This window comes from Gossypium raimondii, chromosome 5, assembly GCF_025698545.1.
Source record: "Gossypium raimondii isolate GPD5lz chromosome 5, ASM2569854v1, whole genome shotgun sequence".
Taxonomy (NCBI): Eukaryota; Viridiplantae; Streptophyta; class Magnoliopsida; order Malvales; family Malvaceae; genus Gossypium; species Gossypium raimondii.
The window spans coordinates 24,841,276-24,857,017 of record NC_068569.1 but is presented as its reverse complement, the minus strand read 5'-3'; the positions used below and the strand labels follow the sequence as shown (position 1 = coordinate 24,857,017).

Here is a 15,742-nt window from a genome sequence, read left to right as displayed (position 1 = left end):
TAGCATGGGCTAAAATCTCTTTAAAATAAAAAAATTAAAGCACCCTTGAATAATATAACTTATTTAAATACAAAAGGATATTTTTGTAATTTTTCTAATTGAGTAGACACCAACTCGATTAGGAGCTTAAATAATAGTATAGATATATAAATCAAATTCTATATAAAATAAGATTTTTATCAATTTTTCACAAATACTTAACCTAATAAGAAAGATACAAATAAGAAATTTAATTATGATACCAAATTTAAAAATAGTAATCTTAAATTTTAAAATATAAATTCTAGAATATAAGTGTATATACAAACATAGAAAAAAAATATTTATTGTAGAAAATTTTTATCTTAAACACTCTTTGATTAATTAGTCTCTAATCTAATGTTACTCGGAGATAATAGATTGTGATGTGATAAAAGAGAGATAATGGAGAAGTTTTAAATGAAAGACGTTGAGAAGCTCACTTTAATTGCAAAAGAAAGAAAACAGTGTCTCCCCACCCAACCAAATCCACCTAAAAATTGAATGCTCAACAAACCCATTCTTTACCATCAATGTAGGGTGAGTGTTGGCTTGAATTAGACCTAATTAATCACAACTAATCATGATGACTTCAATATCATAATTCATTGTGGAGACCCGCATCAACGGTTTTGTTTGCATTGCTCCCAAAATGTCAAGCTATCATCGACACAAATAATTATACATATATTTATGCAACAAATGAATGGTAAAAGATGGAGTAACATTATCTTAGGAAGGTCAAGAGAATTGAAAGTTGAATCTAGCCTTTTAAGTGATATATGTATATATATATATAAAGAAACTAACACAAAGACTTTTTTAACCGTCCAATCACAATAGAATGACAGACAAGCTTAGGGATAAGTCCAGAGTTGGGCTAGAAGGGCAACCATAATTTGTACTTTTTTGTTACAAAAGAAGGCAAAGCCCTTACGACTATACCTCAAATTATCCCAAGTAGTAGCGTCCATAGATTATTCCAATTGCATCTCTAGCTAGTTGCTGCAATGGTTGCCATGTGATCAGCTATGAAACTTGCCTCCCGATCAACATGTTTAAACCAACTATCCCATGCCCTCTTGGCAGCTCAAGAACACTTCTTAGAAGGGCCAGTTAACTTCCTTCTCCATGCCATCGTTCAGCATTTGAACAACTCATTCACTACATCAAAATAGGCTTTTAACGGCATATTTTGTGGCGTTTGGATGACAAACGCCGCTAAAAATCGAGTATTAGCGGTGCAATGAACTAGACGCCGCTAAAGATCTAGAATTAGCGGCGCAACCTAGAAAACGCCCCCAAAAGTCAGACATATAGTGGCATTTTCTGAATAAACGCCGTAAAAGAACATCATTAGCGGCGTTTACAACAAAGCGCCGCAAAATCTCTTAACCAAAACGCAGCGTTTTCGTCTTGATGTATACAAGAATTAGTGGCGTTTAGGAGAAAACGCCGCTAAAGCGTTTTAGCGGCGTTTTGTGAGATGCGCTGCAAAATATCTTAACCAAAACGCATCGTTTTTGGTGTTGATGTATCCTAGAATTAGTGGCGCTTACCGGAAAACGCCGCTAACGCATAGTATTAGCGGCGCTTTGCAAAAAGCGCCGCAAAAGATCTTAACCAAAACGCAGAGTTCGGTCTTGAGGTATGTTAGAATTAGTGGCGCTTATAGGAAAACGCCGCAAACAGATAATATTAGCGGCGCTTTTGAAAAGCGCCGCAAAATATTTGAACCAAAACGCATCATTTTGGTATTGATGTATACTAGAATTAGTGGCGTTTACGGTAAAACGCCGCTAAAGCATAGTATTAGCGGCGATTCTTTGCTAGCGCCGCAAAATATCCTAACTAAAACGCAGCGTTTTGGTCTTGATGTATACTAAAATTAGTGGCGCTTACGGGGAACCGCCGCTAAAGAACAGTATTAGCGGCGCTTACTGAAAAGCGCTGCAAAATATCTTAAACAAAACGCATAGTTTTAATCTTGATGTATACTAGAATTAGTGGCGCTTACTAGAAAACGCCGTTAAATCATAGTATTAGCGGCGCTTTGCAAAAAGCGCCGCAACATATCTTAACAAAACGCAGAGTTTGGTCTTGAGGTATGCTAGAATTAGTGGCGCTTATAGGAAAACGCCGCAACTGGATAGTGTAGCGAAGCGCCGCAAAATATCTGAACCAAAACGCATCGTTTTGGTCTCGATGTATACTTCAATTAGTGGTGCTTACGTTGAAACGACGCCAAAACGCAAAATACCTTAACCAAAACGCAGCGTTTTGGTCGTGATGTATACTAAAATTAGTGGCGCTTAGGGTAAACCGCCGCGAAAGCATATTATTAGCGGCGCTTTCAAAATATCTTAACAATGTTTTGGTCTTAACCATGCATTATATAATATAGGTTATTATATGTTTAGTTTATCATATTTGGTTTAGGTTTAGGGTATTAGGGTTCATTATATAATGTTTAGTATTTTTGGATTACAGTTTAGGGTTTAAGGTTTACGATGTAGGTTTAGTGTTTTCAGTTTAGGGTTTGAGAGTTTGGTGATTAAGGTTCAGTGATTATTATAAGTTAAAAAGTTTATCGTATATAGTTTAGGGTTTTAGGGTTAATCATTATATAATGTTTATTATTTGTGAATATTAGAGTTTTGAGTTCAGGGTTTATGATGTAGGTTTTGGTGTCTTGGGTTTATGGTTTAGTAGTTTGGGGTTTAAGGTTTGGGGTCTGGGGTTTAAGCCATTTTAGTCATGTTAAGAGGTTAATTAGTGTTTTAGGGCTTGATGCTTGTGGTTAATGGTTTGCAGTTTATAATTTAAGGTTTACAATGCATGGTTTTGAGTGTAAGGTTACGGGTTTAGAGTGTAAGGTTTGCAATTTAGGGTTTAAGAGGTTAAAGTTTAAAGGTTACGGGTTTAGAGTGTAAGGTTAGGGGCCTATGGTTTAGGGCATTTAAGGGATATGCTAAAAACATAGGAAAATATATGTTACAAATAGAAAAAATTAAAATAGTATTATTTAAAATAATTTGAAAATAATTTTAAGTTTGACCAGTAGTGGCGTTTTTCGTGAAAACGCCACAAATATTCATTGAAAGATAGCAAAACAGTGTCGTTTTGTCTGATTTTTTAGTGGCGTTTTGACTAAAACGCCGCAAAAGGAGTTATATTAGTGGCGTTTTTACAAAAAATGCCACAATTTTGTTTTTAGTCGTTGTTAAACGTTGTCGTTTTTATGTACGTTTTCAGTGGCGTTTTTACTAAACCGCCGCAAAATGATTTGTATTAGTGGTTTTTTTTGTAACGCCGCAGTTATTTTATTAGGCTTTTGTAAACGTTGTCGTTTTTATCTACATTAGTAGTGGCGTTTTAGCACAAATTGCCGCAATTATGATGAAGGTGTTCGATAAACGTTGCCGTTTTTATCTATGTTTTTAGTGGCGTTTGTACCAAAACGCCGGTAAAGGATATGTTTTAGTGGCGTTTTATTATAAACGCCGCAATTAAGTTTTAAGTGTTTCCTAAACGTTGTCGTTTTGTATCTGCGATATTTTAATGCGTTAGTGGCGCTATTTATAAACGCCGCAAATTTATATTAAACTAACGTAAACGGCGTCGTTTGTGTAGCGCTGAATTTCCTTAGTTCACCCCCACTCTGATTTCCCCAATTTCATTTCCCTAATTTCCCATTTCCTATTCCCCAACTTCCCCGATTTCATTTCCCCCAATTCCATTTCCCCCAATTTCCCCGATTTAATTTCCCTAAATCCCCAAATTCCCAAATTCCCCCCTATCATTGCAGTCGTCTCCACTCCGACGGTCGCTCTGTCACCCGCTTTTACTGTCGTCTACTTCTTCTATTCACTGTAAGTTTCCTTGTTTCCACATTGCACGATTTTCCGTTATTTGTTTCGATTAAGGTTATATTTTTTTCGATTAAAGCCCTTTATTCCGTTATTTGTTACCTTGTTGAATCGGGTGCATGTTTTCGATATTAATCTTTTGGATTATTTTGGTCAAGGTCACAGAGCAACTAATCTAGTGGAGGATTAAGGCTTGAGGAGTTGTTGATCTTCTGCAAGGGTAAGTTACTGATTTGGGGGTTCAAAATTGGCTTTGCTTTAAACTATTGACTTCATACACAAGAAGATTAGGGGATTTTTAATTTTGCTTTAAACTTGGCAATCGGCAATTGCATCTATGCATTTAAATCAATGCTGCGTATTTTATACATTGGGTTTTCTCATATTTGTTAGTTTTTTTTTTTTTGCTTTGTTATTGGTTGGTGATCCTGGAATTAAAAAAAATTTATTCTCTGTGTTTAGGGTTTTTGTTCTTCAGCTGTTTTGTTCATCCTCAGGTACTGTAATGCTTCGATTACATTTATTAACTTATAAAAATGTTCTGTTAAATATAATAAGAGCCGATTACATTTCCAGGTAATGAATTGGATTTTTAAGTTGAATTTTATTAGGCCATGTTGTTTTTTAGTATGATTTTTAGCCAAATATATATCATCTTTGTTTGTTTGTTAAAATTATCTTTCATCCATTTTCTTATTGCCATTTGTGATTATATAAGTGATGAAATGAGATAATATCAAATTGATACATTAGTAAAAAAACTAAAATTTATTTAGCCGAATGAAAATGGGTCAATGTGCTCTAGAATCCGTGTTAGCAATTAGTACCTATTCGGTTTGTGGTTTGTAAACTATGAATTCGGTTTCTAAACTACTCATTTATGGTTTGTAATCTGATTCATAATCACAAGATGTACCTCATGTGTTAGGTTTTATTTATTTGAAATGAAATATTTTAATTAATTGGTAACAATTTGCAATGCTTAGAAAATGAACACATAATTTTCATAGTCTCTCTAGCATGTTAATATTTTCCAGCAGCAACTTTGAAAGGAATATGATTTGCTACGTTCGTGCAAAAAACGTAATCATTCGTGCCAAAAACGCAGTAAATTTATATTCTTTTTATATATTACATATATTAATATGGATATATAACATATATTTCAATTTTTTGTAATAATAGCATTTTAAATTAAAAAATAATTGTAAATGATAATTTAATATCTATTAAAACCAATATTTTTAATATATCACTCCATATATGGTATGGGTATATAACCTATATTTAAAACTTATTACTATAAAATTTAAAAGTTTTCTAAATAATTATAAATATTGTTTTAATATCTATATAAGTTTTCTAAATTTATAAGTTTTACGTATAAGTATTCTAAATTTATTAGTAATAAAATTTATTAGTATTAATTTTTAAGTTTTCTAAATAATTATATATAAGCTTATATATCTTACATAATACATAACTACATAACATACATAATCTGAACTTACATAATAATACATATCGTACATAAATTAAATAAGTTACATAATACACAAAACAAAACTTACATAACTTACATAATACACAACTGACATAACTTACATAATACACAACTTACATAACTTACATAATACATAATTTACATAACTTACATAAGACATAACTTACATAAGTTTCATAATACACAACTTACACAACTTACATAACTTACACAACTTATATAACTTACATAAGTTTCATAATACACAACTTATTCCTAAATCCTAAACCCGTGCAATTTATTGTCAATGTCAGACTTCAAGAATTAAGAAATGGACCGTTCTTGGATGAATTTGTCAAGGGTAAGCGACGGTTATCGAAATGGAGTACAGAATTTTCTAAATTTTGCATTTCAATATGCAAGCCAAGAGAACGTGATTCTTTGCCCGTGTAAGAAGTGTGTCAACATAAACTGGCATTATCGTGAAGTAGTATACGAACATCTAATTGTTGATGGGTTTGTTCGGGGTTATAAACAATGGCTTTTTCATGGAGAATACCCGCCTAGTACATCCTCTTCAAGGATGGATGTATCTTATGATGGTAATTCTGAAATTACAAGTTATGCTAGTGCTAGGGACAATAATCCTGTCGAGGGAAATGTGGAATATTTCGGACATCTTACTGACATAATTGAGTTGGATTACTACGGCAAATGGAAAGTTGTCTTATTTCGAGGTGATTGGGCCGATGTTAATACAGCTTGTGGAATTAAGCAAGATCAATTTGGTTTTACAATGGTGAACTTTGACCGATTGATTCACACAGGACAACAACTGATAGATGAGTCGTATGTATTCTCATCTCAAGTCAAACAAGTTTTTTACTCAAAAGATCCAACTGATGAGGGTTGGTACGTTGTACTCCGTAACATCCCTAGAGACTTGTTTGACATGTGCAGTGGAAGTAGAGATAACATCGACGACAGATCAGAAACTTTGCCCTTTCCAGAACAAAACTTAAACGATAATATCCCTAGTACTAGTGCACAATTTCAATGGGTTCGTCAGGATACGGATGAAGATATTTACGAATAATGATGTAGTAAGATTTTACGATTGTTTAATTATATGTAATATCATAATTTAAATATTGGTCTTATTATATATTTCAACTATTTTATGTGTGTTGTTATTGTTGTAATTAGTTATTAAGTTTACTTACATTTTATGTGTATTGCAGATAAAATGGCTAGAAGAAAACATTCTAAGGGAAAGCATTGTTCAAAATGATCCAAATTCGACAGAAACAAATAGTACTAAACAACAGACAGTAATTGGATCTTCGAACGTTTCGATTACATCTGAGGATCCTACGGAAGTTCAAAGTAATCTTATTGTCTTTAATTTACATGCGTGTTGACTTATAATTGATTTATTTTTCAAATTCTTATATTATAATATACCATTTGTAGCTGAAAATGGTGGGATGCGCAGAGGTCGAGAACGTACGCTTCTTAGAGAGTTATACAACTTAGATCTAGTCGAGCGTGTCAAGGTATGCAGAAACAATTTTGGTCAGCCTATTGGATCAGAAGCTCGACTTTTAGCAGGATACATGGGCATTTTAGCACGAAATGCGAATATGTTGCCTATCAACTGCGAGTCATGGCGTCAAATGCCCGATAGCAACAAAAACCAAGCCCTCGATAATATTAAGGTAACAAAATGTTAATGTCATCTGTAATGTTTGGGAAATAGTTTCATTTATATTTACTTTATTAACTTGTGTTTATTGTAGGCGAGGTTTGCTTTAGAGGTCTCAGATGCTTATGTAAAGAAGGCATTGGGAAAAAGATGGAGAGACAATAAAAGTACTTTGAAGAAAAATTATTATAAGACAAAAACAACCATCGATGAGAAATTGCAAAATGTCCCACCGGGTATGTTGAGGTATCAATGGGAAGATGCGGTTAGATTTTGGCATTCGAAGAAAGGCGAGGTACGACGTACTTCCAAACTATTGTAATTATTTTGGTTTATAGTATTTACTGTTTACGTACTAAAAATTTTATAACGTAGGATCGTGAACGAGTTGGAAAAAGCATTACGTGACAACAAAAATTCACTCACACAGTAAGATTCGAGAAGTTTTGCATGTGTAGTGAGGGAGGTATTTTAATTTTTAATATTCTCAAATATGTATAACTTTCTATTAAATAATATTTTTACTACTATATTGTAGGAACGGTCGTCCGGTAAAAAAGTTGGACGCCTTCAACTTTTTGAAATTACACATAAGAAGAAAGATGAATTTTCTATGATTCCTGAAGCTGGTGAAATTATGGTACGTTTACTTAATACGATTTGACTTGTTTTAGTTATTTATAGTGTTTATTTTCTAATTGTTTAATTTATTACTTGTAATGCGACTATTGTTATATTGCATTTGTTTTTTTAATATATATTGCGTTCCTAACTATGTGATTTATTTATTAGGAAAAACTAAAGGATAAAGATTTGAGTCTGAAGCGATTGCTTCTAGTGATAGTTCTTTTCATCTTGAAGACATTGATAACCGGATTATTCTTGAAGTTTTGGGTCTGAAAGGTATGGTGGGTTCGATTTCAAGGATCTTTTATCATTAACCCAATATTTTGGATCCATTTCGCACCAATACATGGCTTGGGAGTCAATCTCAAGTGAAGTTCAAAGGTTAAAAGACCAGATGGCTCAGATTCAAGCGACCACATTTGAGGTTCAAAGGAAATATGAAGAACTTCAAGAACAACTTAAAACAAAGGCGTGAGGAAGCAGAGGCTGCAATGAGAGAAGCGAGGCGCGATCGAGAGAAGCGGCGAGAAGCAGAGGTTCAAAGAAATATGAACAACTACACCACGACTTCAAGCGGATGCGGCATCGAGAGAAGCAGAGCGAGCAAAAAGTACGACGAACTTCAACATCGACAGATTATGATGAATATGTTTCATGATGCAACTTCCGCCAATCATAGTGTATATTGCATAAATATTTTATCATTTTAACTTTTAACGTTTTTGTAAAGAAAAGTATGAATTCACTTTTATTTATTGATATTAATATTATGTTAGTCATTTAATTTGAAATATTATATAAATTTATTGTTTTTGGTTAGTTTAGATCTGGTTGCTTTTGATTTGTTGTTGCAGGAGGGCTGAAAAAAACAGAAAATTTTATTTTAAAAAAATCCCAAAATTAGTGACGTTTTTTAAAAAAGCGCCGCTAAAAGTCATATCATATAGTGACGTTTGTGAAATAAGCGCCGCGAAAGAGCACTACTTTTAGCGGCGTTTTTTACCAAGCACCGCTATAGAACATTACTTTTAGCGGCTATAGCGCCGCTAAAGAACATGATCATTAGTGGCGTTTTTTTCCTGAGCGCCGCTAAAGAACATGATCATTAGCGGCGTTTTTTCCTAAGCGCCGCTAAAGAACATGACCTTTAGCGGTGTTTTTTTCTGTAAGCGCCGCAAAAGTTAGCGACGTTATCCTTAGCGGCGTTTTTTGTGGCGCTTCCTCAAGCGCCGCAAATGCATTTAGTGGCGTTAAAAAGCACTGCTAAAGGCCTAAAAAAACGCCGCTAAAAACCTGTTCTGGTGTAGTGCTTCATTTGTCACATTCAACCACCACCCTCTTATAACCCTAGTCCCATGCAATCAAGAAGCCATTATATATCGCCTATAGCTCAGCCTGGTTGACACTGCAGATGTCGACATTCTTACAAAAATCCAACTAGCCAGTTTGCAAATTCATCACTAATGACCCCTCTAGCACATATGCCCTTTGTGACCCCGCCGTCCTAGCTCCAACTCCCCCGCTAGTGCAATCCATCCTATCTGTGTCAGGATTTTTTTTATCAAATAACCAAAGGTTACGAGGTTTGGAAAAGAAACCCGCCTGATCCCTTGACTTGCATCACAAAGATCGACCCACATAACAATCTCTAAGTACATGAATCATAGTCTCTTATGCGAATCCCCAAACATCAAAAGAAGGGTCATTGGACATTTCCCTTTTGAACTTCTCCATGTTCGTCAAGAGCTTATCCTATAAAGCAATTCATAAGAATTGCCTAGTCCTTTGCGGTCCTCGAAAGAGCCACACATCTAACAATATGAAAACCAAGTTTGTCAGCAAAGAACAAATGTGATATAAGCGAACCATGTCTGGACAATTTAATCAGTTTCCGTTGAATAGAAAAATTTTTAATTTTGGCCTCTCTTAAAAATTAAATTATACAATTTAAGTTCTTTTAGATACAATTTTTATATTCAACCCCTCAAAATTTTAAAACTTTATAAGTTTTTAACTTTATCCTTATTCATAACACGATAAATGTTGTGGAAAGCATAGTTAACGTTTTCCAACTTTAAAATAAGTTTGGTTAAAATATCTAAGGTTGATTATAGTTTGTGCAGAAAAGAAAAAAGGAACCTATCTATAATAGTGGCACCGAAATTCTTGACCTAATTGTCACCTTGGTACATATATCTCAAGATTAATTTATCTGTTTTCAGTGATTAAAATATGGAAGGCATCCTTGATTAATACGCTAAAAGTACAGTTTAACTCATATATTATAAAATTGGGTGTGTATACGTTTGATATGGATACAAACAAGTAAAATTTATGTGCTAAAATATTAAATTATTCGTGGTATAAAATAATGAGTTTTTGACGATAGCACTACCACTACCTACATGCTTTAACCAATATTTATTTGGTTGATATGAATTATGAAAAGGTAATCTGCGGTTTGAACAAAGGCTTTTGGAAATGCATGTACCTAAATTAAAAAAAACAGACCATTGATAAGAGGAATCTCAATCATTACCAAACCGAAAAGAATGAAGAAAAGCACATTGAACTCCATCTCACATTTTATTTTCCCCCACTTTTTTACTTTCTCCAGCCTCTAAATATTTGCTCTTTTTTTTTTTTTTTTTTATGTTCAATCAAAATATTTGTTTGCTTCATATTTTTACAACTCCTAAACAATATAATGTTGACCATTCATGGTCAGGTAAAGCTAAGCTGTGGCTTGAATAATTTTTAAGCTTGTTAAGGTGAATTTACCTTATAATTCTGTATTAAAAGTAAAATTGTATTTTGTTCTTTCTATAAAATGGATAAATTAATTCCTATAAATTAGATCAAACAGCAAATTAATTATTTTAGTTAAAATTTTCGTTCTTTTTAATTGAAAAATCATTTTACTCATTGATCCAATATATAAAGACTATTTCACCTATCTTTTTAATTTTTAATAAACGAGACAAAATATATATGCCTAATTTCTTTTAACGGTGCCCTTTCTATTTAATTTTACATTTGGGAAAAAGTTAAAAAAAAGAAGAAAGAAAGCGTTCTTGAATATGAAATTAATAATTATTTTTAAAGATTATATATGCAAATATAATTATTTCTTACCTTTTCTTTTACTTTATTGCAATTATTGGGGAAAATCCCTATTATAAAAACTAGCAATAAAATAGAACCTGATTTTTCTATCATTAGTTTTGCTTTTGTATACAATTCCAAAATTCACATCACCGTTAAAAATGTATACTGATATTTATATGAAATTGAAGAATGGAAAATCCCTATCTAAACCTAAACCAAACCAATATAAGCCTGGGCAGTAGATGGGATCACATTACAAGTTTTCCTGGGGAAATGGGGAATGGTTACTCATCTATGGCAACTCTAAGTATCCGAGTCAACAACAATAATAACACAACTTAAAAGGTAAGATGTCAGAAATTTGGAGAATTATGGGTACTCAAAGCTATGTTACCTGAACCTTTTCATTTTTATGAAAATATTTGTATATGACACAAAATATGAAGTTTTAAAAACTTTTACAAATTGAACATATTCATACGCCATACCCAATGAGTGCATGTCCTATAAAAGTCCAGCATGTTATGGTTTTCATAAAAAAGTTAGAAACCATGATTGAGCTGGATGGTCAAAGATGAAACTTGAAGAGGTAGAAACAAGGAGACTAAGCTAATACCAAACACCAAACACCAAATAAGAAGGCAACATATCAATATTCTCAACATAAAAAGTATTTCAAATGATTAATGAGATTATAGGTCCAAAAATTAATATCAAATTGAAATTATGGAATCTGAAAAATAGATTACATAAACCAAACAATCCCTTGTGTTCTTACAAATCTATAACAGTGTAAAAGGTTCCACAATATAGATATGATACACCAGAGAAATATACAATGCACAACACCAGGGTAACCCAACATGCCAAGAACAAATTTCAAAACCATGAGCAACTTGCTGTCAACCATGCTCCTCACAAAGATGCAAAAACAAAGAAAAATGAACAAGTGATTTGCCCAAAATTTAGACAAGAATAAATTAAATCATAGTACGAGTAATACCCTCAGTCGCAGAAGGGTTTAACCTTAAACCTGTAGAGAAGCTTCTTCTTTTTTGAAGTTGGGTTGTCAACAGTTAGCAATACTTTACCCAGTTCACCAACTTTGAAGCTTTGAGACACAACTGGTTCATCTTTTGCAGTCATCTTGGTCGGTTTTTGAATGATGACCGCGTAGCTATCTTTAGCATCAGGCACAAATTCAGCTCCATAGCTCACCTCCCATCCAACTACCCTGATTTCCCAAACAAGAATACATCTCTGCAATGAAAAGTTTTTTCCATTAGACCTTACATTCATGATTGGCACAAAACTGAAACGCTTACTAGTCAACTATGTTCAGTTAAAAAAAGTAAATAAGAAAAGGAGGACATGGACCAGCATGTATCATGAAGAAATAGCATGAAGAAGCAATGAAATTTGCACCTCAAAGATTGTTATTTCGACAGTTTGCTTTGTCCCTGGTTTCACAGTCATCTCAGTGGCAGGATCAGCATCACTGAATTCTGGATTGCAATCACAATAATCGACACTCAAACCACCATATTGAATTGGCACTTGCTCAGGTGGTATGTATCTGTTTTACACATCGTATAGTTTAGGATATTAACCACTAAGAACTATAAGTACTCGGAATATGCACTTTGATAACTCGAATTCATCAAAAACATTCACTCACTTGAAAAGTGTTTCAGCAGATTTAGATGGCAGTGCAATGACAAACTTGCTCTTAGTTCTTTGGGTCATAAATGGACTAATCATTGTATAGAATGCCAGATACCACCAAGGAACATTAATAAACACCTAACAGAACAAGAAACCCAAATCAATGCATCTCCCAGAGAATCTACTATACAATCAAATTTTCACATTATATATATAGGATAGTTAAATATGGATAGACATAGAACATACCTGTTTTGCAACAAACTCTGGATAATTATCTTGAAGAACCTGAAGAGCCTGTTTTGTTGCCAATCTAAGCTCCTTTTTTCCAGGTCCAGGCGAGTTTTTGAGATCACTAACCTGGAAAATGGTGGAAACACCACCAGGACTGAAATCAAGCTTCCTTATACTCTTCTCCAAGAGCTGAATTCGCCATCGCAGGAACTTCATTCGCTTTTCCTCATCCGAAAACGCTTTCTGGTACAATTCTTTATTCTGGAACTCGCCATAAACGTTGTAACAAACGGGATGGCCTTCCTTATCTTGTCCATGCATGAACACAACTTTCTCCATATCATCACCAAGATCTTCATCCAAAAGCTCATCGATCCCAAACTCTTTCCTCCACCGGATCGTGTTTTTGATCATTACGAAGGCATCTTTGGCTTTGAAATCCCTTGCCCTTAAGAACTTCAAAAGGATAACATCGCTCCTTTCATCTTTTAAGAGAGGAATACCCCAAATGGATACCTCTTTTGATTCTTGTTTCTTTTCCTTTTCTGGGTTTTCTTCACTTTTGGATTCTGAATTGAAAAGGTTAGAGTCTATTGCTTCTCTAACAAGCTGCTTCAGTTCTTCCAAAGCTTTCCTTTCGGAATCGGATAGATCAGCTTCCTTGTTGCTTTCCTCTTTGAAAGAACCCAGATTTTGAGGAACCTTTTTCTCTTCAACAGCAGCAGCCACCTCTTCTTGAGCACTAGTTGTAGTAGTAGTAGTAGTACCCGCCGCAGTAGGCTCTGCTGGTGCTCCCGTCTCTTCTTTCTCCATCATCGCCGCCAGTGACTCCGACTCCGTAACCACCTCCTGCTGCAGTGGAGCAGGCGGTTGCTGCGACTCGGATTCCGATATCACTACAGTTTCTGCTGCTGGAGCTGGTGGGTTTTCTTCCTTTGGTGCCTCGGTGACAACAGGTGGCTCAGATTCTGACTCCACTGCTTGCGGCGGTGGCGTCGGAGGCAGCTCCTCTTTCCCTGACCCTTTATCCGATGAATCAGGTTCCAATGCCGCCGGTTCCGGTGGCGGAGCCTGCTCTTCATTTTCAGCTATAGTCGTAGAAGCAGATTCGGTAACAGAAACAGACACAGCTGGTACATGAGACGGCGGGGAAGGGTCTTGTTTTTCTAAAACAGCAGGTGACTCGGAGTCGGTCACCGTGGCAGAGGTTGGAGGCAGCGGCGCTGCTGCCATAGGGGGATTCTGGGCTGGAGTTTCATCGGCCATGTTGGCTGGTTTGTCTGTTAGTTGTATTGTATGAGAAAGTTAAGGAGAGTGAAGTGAAGCAGAGAGAAGGGTCATAAGGACAAGGGAAATATCTGGAACGGTAATATTTGGAAACGGAATCCTATGCTCCAATGTCTATTCTAACATTAAGATTTAAGACAAGACATGATCTCAGTGTACAATAAAAATATCATGATTTAATTTGATTAAATAAAAAAAAAATAACAGCAAGATTTGTTCCGATTAAAGTTTTTGTCTCATAATACTCGCTTAATTTTTGAATATTATAATATTTAATTTTATAGAAAATTGGTGCGTTAGTGTCAAACAAAGAAAGAAGCACCGCTTCTATCTTGCGGCCGTTTGTTTCCCACACCTTCCTATCTTCTCTTCAAATGAGAGTGTCATGGAACACGATGCTAGGTAATCTTTCTTTTTTAATGATCAAGTTATTTACTTTACTGTTGTTTTTTAAAGTATGAATTTACGTTTTTTTAGAGTATTAACTCAATATTTATCGACCATGTTTAACAATATTATAAATATAATATAAATATTTAAAATTTTATATAATATAAATTATTAATATATTAAAACACATGAATATTATTTTAAAACACACATCAACTTAAAATATTTTAAATGTGATTGTGATATGTTAACATATATTCACAATCATCTAGTTTAGAATCCATGAAAATAATATTTATATTATCATAAAATTTTTATTGAGTTAATTTCACGAGTTAATGAAAAGATTTAAAAGATTTATATTTTTTAATAAAAGTTTTATCTTAAATGATGGTAAATATTATTATAATGATACTTTTGTTTTAATATTTTTTGTAAAATCTTTCGATAAACAAGTAAAAACTATTACTAAAAAAATTGAGTGAACAAGATCAAACCCAAATTGATAAGAGTTACATAAAATCTTTTACCACATCATTTAATGAATAAATTTTTATAAATATATATATTTTACATAAACTTTTTTCTTTCACCCACATTTGACATAACCTAATATTATAAAATATAATTTAAAATAATACAAAATGTTATGTGAATACATAAATGAATTAATATTGATATATCTTGCTCCACTACAACTCTTGGAGATCCCTCCATCACATTCCAATAAATCCTTCCAAACTTTTATAACAACTTTAAAGAGTAGTGCATTATTCCAAAGGATCTATGTCAAGTTTCTCCTCTTTTATATAAGCTTTTTCCATTTCCGAAAAGCCTCCAAAGGATCTTTCCATATATCAATACTCTTGTGCAAATCTAAGCTCAACACCTCCATTTTCAATAAACACTACTGGTGACTTTTGGCACCACTATGGTACGAACCATCCGCAACCTCTATCGCTAAGATGTCAGATAACAATCCTTTTAAATAACAAAGCAAATTTACCTCCAAGTTTACAATAATAAGGTATTAACTATTACTCACATTAAATCTTTTCTTTTAGGCTTGCCTCCAAGGCATCCTATTTGCCTCTTCATATCTACTTCGCCAAATTCACCTATAAGTCTACAACAATAATGTATTCATGTAGCCATAAATATGAGACACACATCAACAAACATTATCTCGAGAAAGGTGACTTTATAACTTTCACCTTGACTAAAGGAGGGACTATTGTTATACCTAACTTCATTACCACCCTAAGTCCCAAAAAAATCTCATTAAGAAGTGCCCTTCATCACATCCTAATGAAGCCCTTTATACCTATATAATCATATTATGTAGTAGGGGATTGT

General features: G+C 33.8%; 1 protein-coding gene across 1 annotated transcript; it reads right to left on the bottom strand.

Moving 5' to 3' along the window:
• Window positions 1-11,502: 11,502 nt before the first annotated feature.
• LOC105770295 (patellin-3) lies at window positions 11,503-14,129 on the bottom strand. Its single transcript, XM_012591429.2, has 4 exons — window positions 12,725-14,129; window positions 12,489-12,613; window positions 12,236-12,386; window positions 11,503-12,070 (listed from the first exon to the last, which is right to left on the bottom strand). Exons 1-4 carry the CDS (start codon window positions 13,973-13,975, stop codon window positions 11,816-11,818), a joined length of 1,782 nt encoding a protein of 593 aa, XP_012446883.1. The 5' UTR covers window positions 13,976-14,129; the 3' UTR covers window positions 11,503-11,815.
• Window positions 14,130-15,742: the final 1,613 nt, after the last annotated feature.

Bases quoted from the DNA above. Each gene is read 5' to 3' on its own strand.
- LOC105770295 (XM_012591429.2), bottom strand. From the start codon at position 13,975: ATGGCCGATGAAACTCCAGCCCAGAATCCCCCTATGGCAGCAGCGCCG. The intron at 12,387-12,488 runs GTGAGTGAATGT...TGTGTAAAACAG, and splicing joins TCTGCTGAAACACTTTTCAA to ATACATACCACCTGAGCAAG. The intron at 12,071-12,235 runs GTGCAAATTTCA...TTTTCATTGCAG, and splicing joins TCGAAATAACAATCTTTGAG to AGATGTATTCTTGTTTGGGA.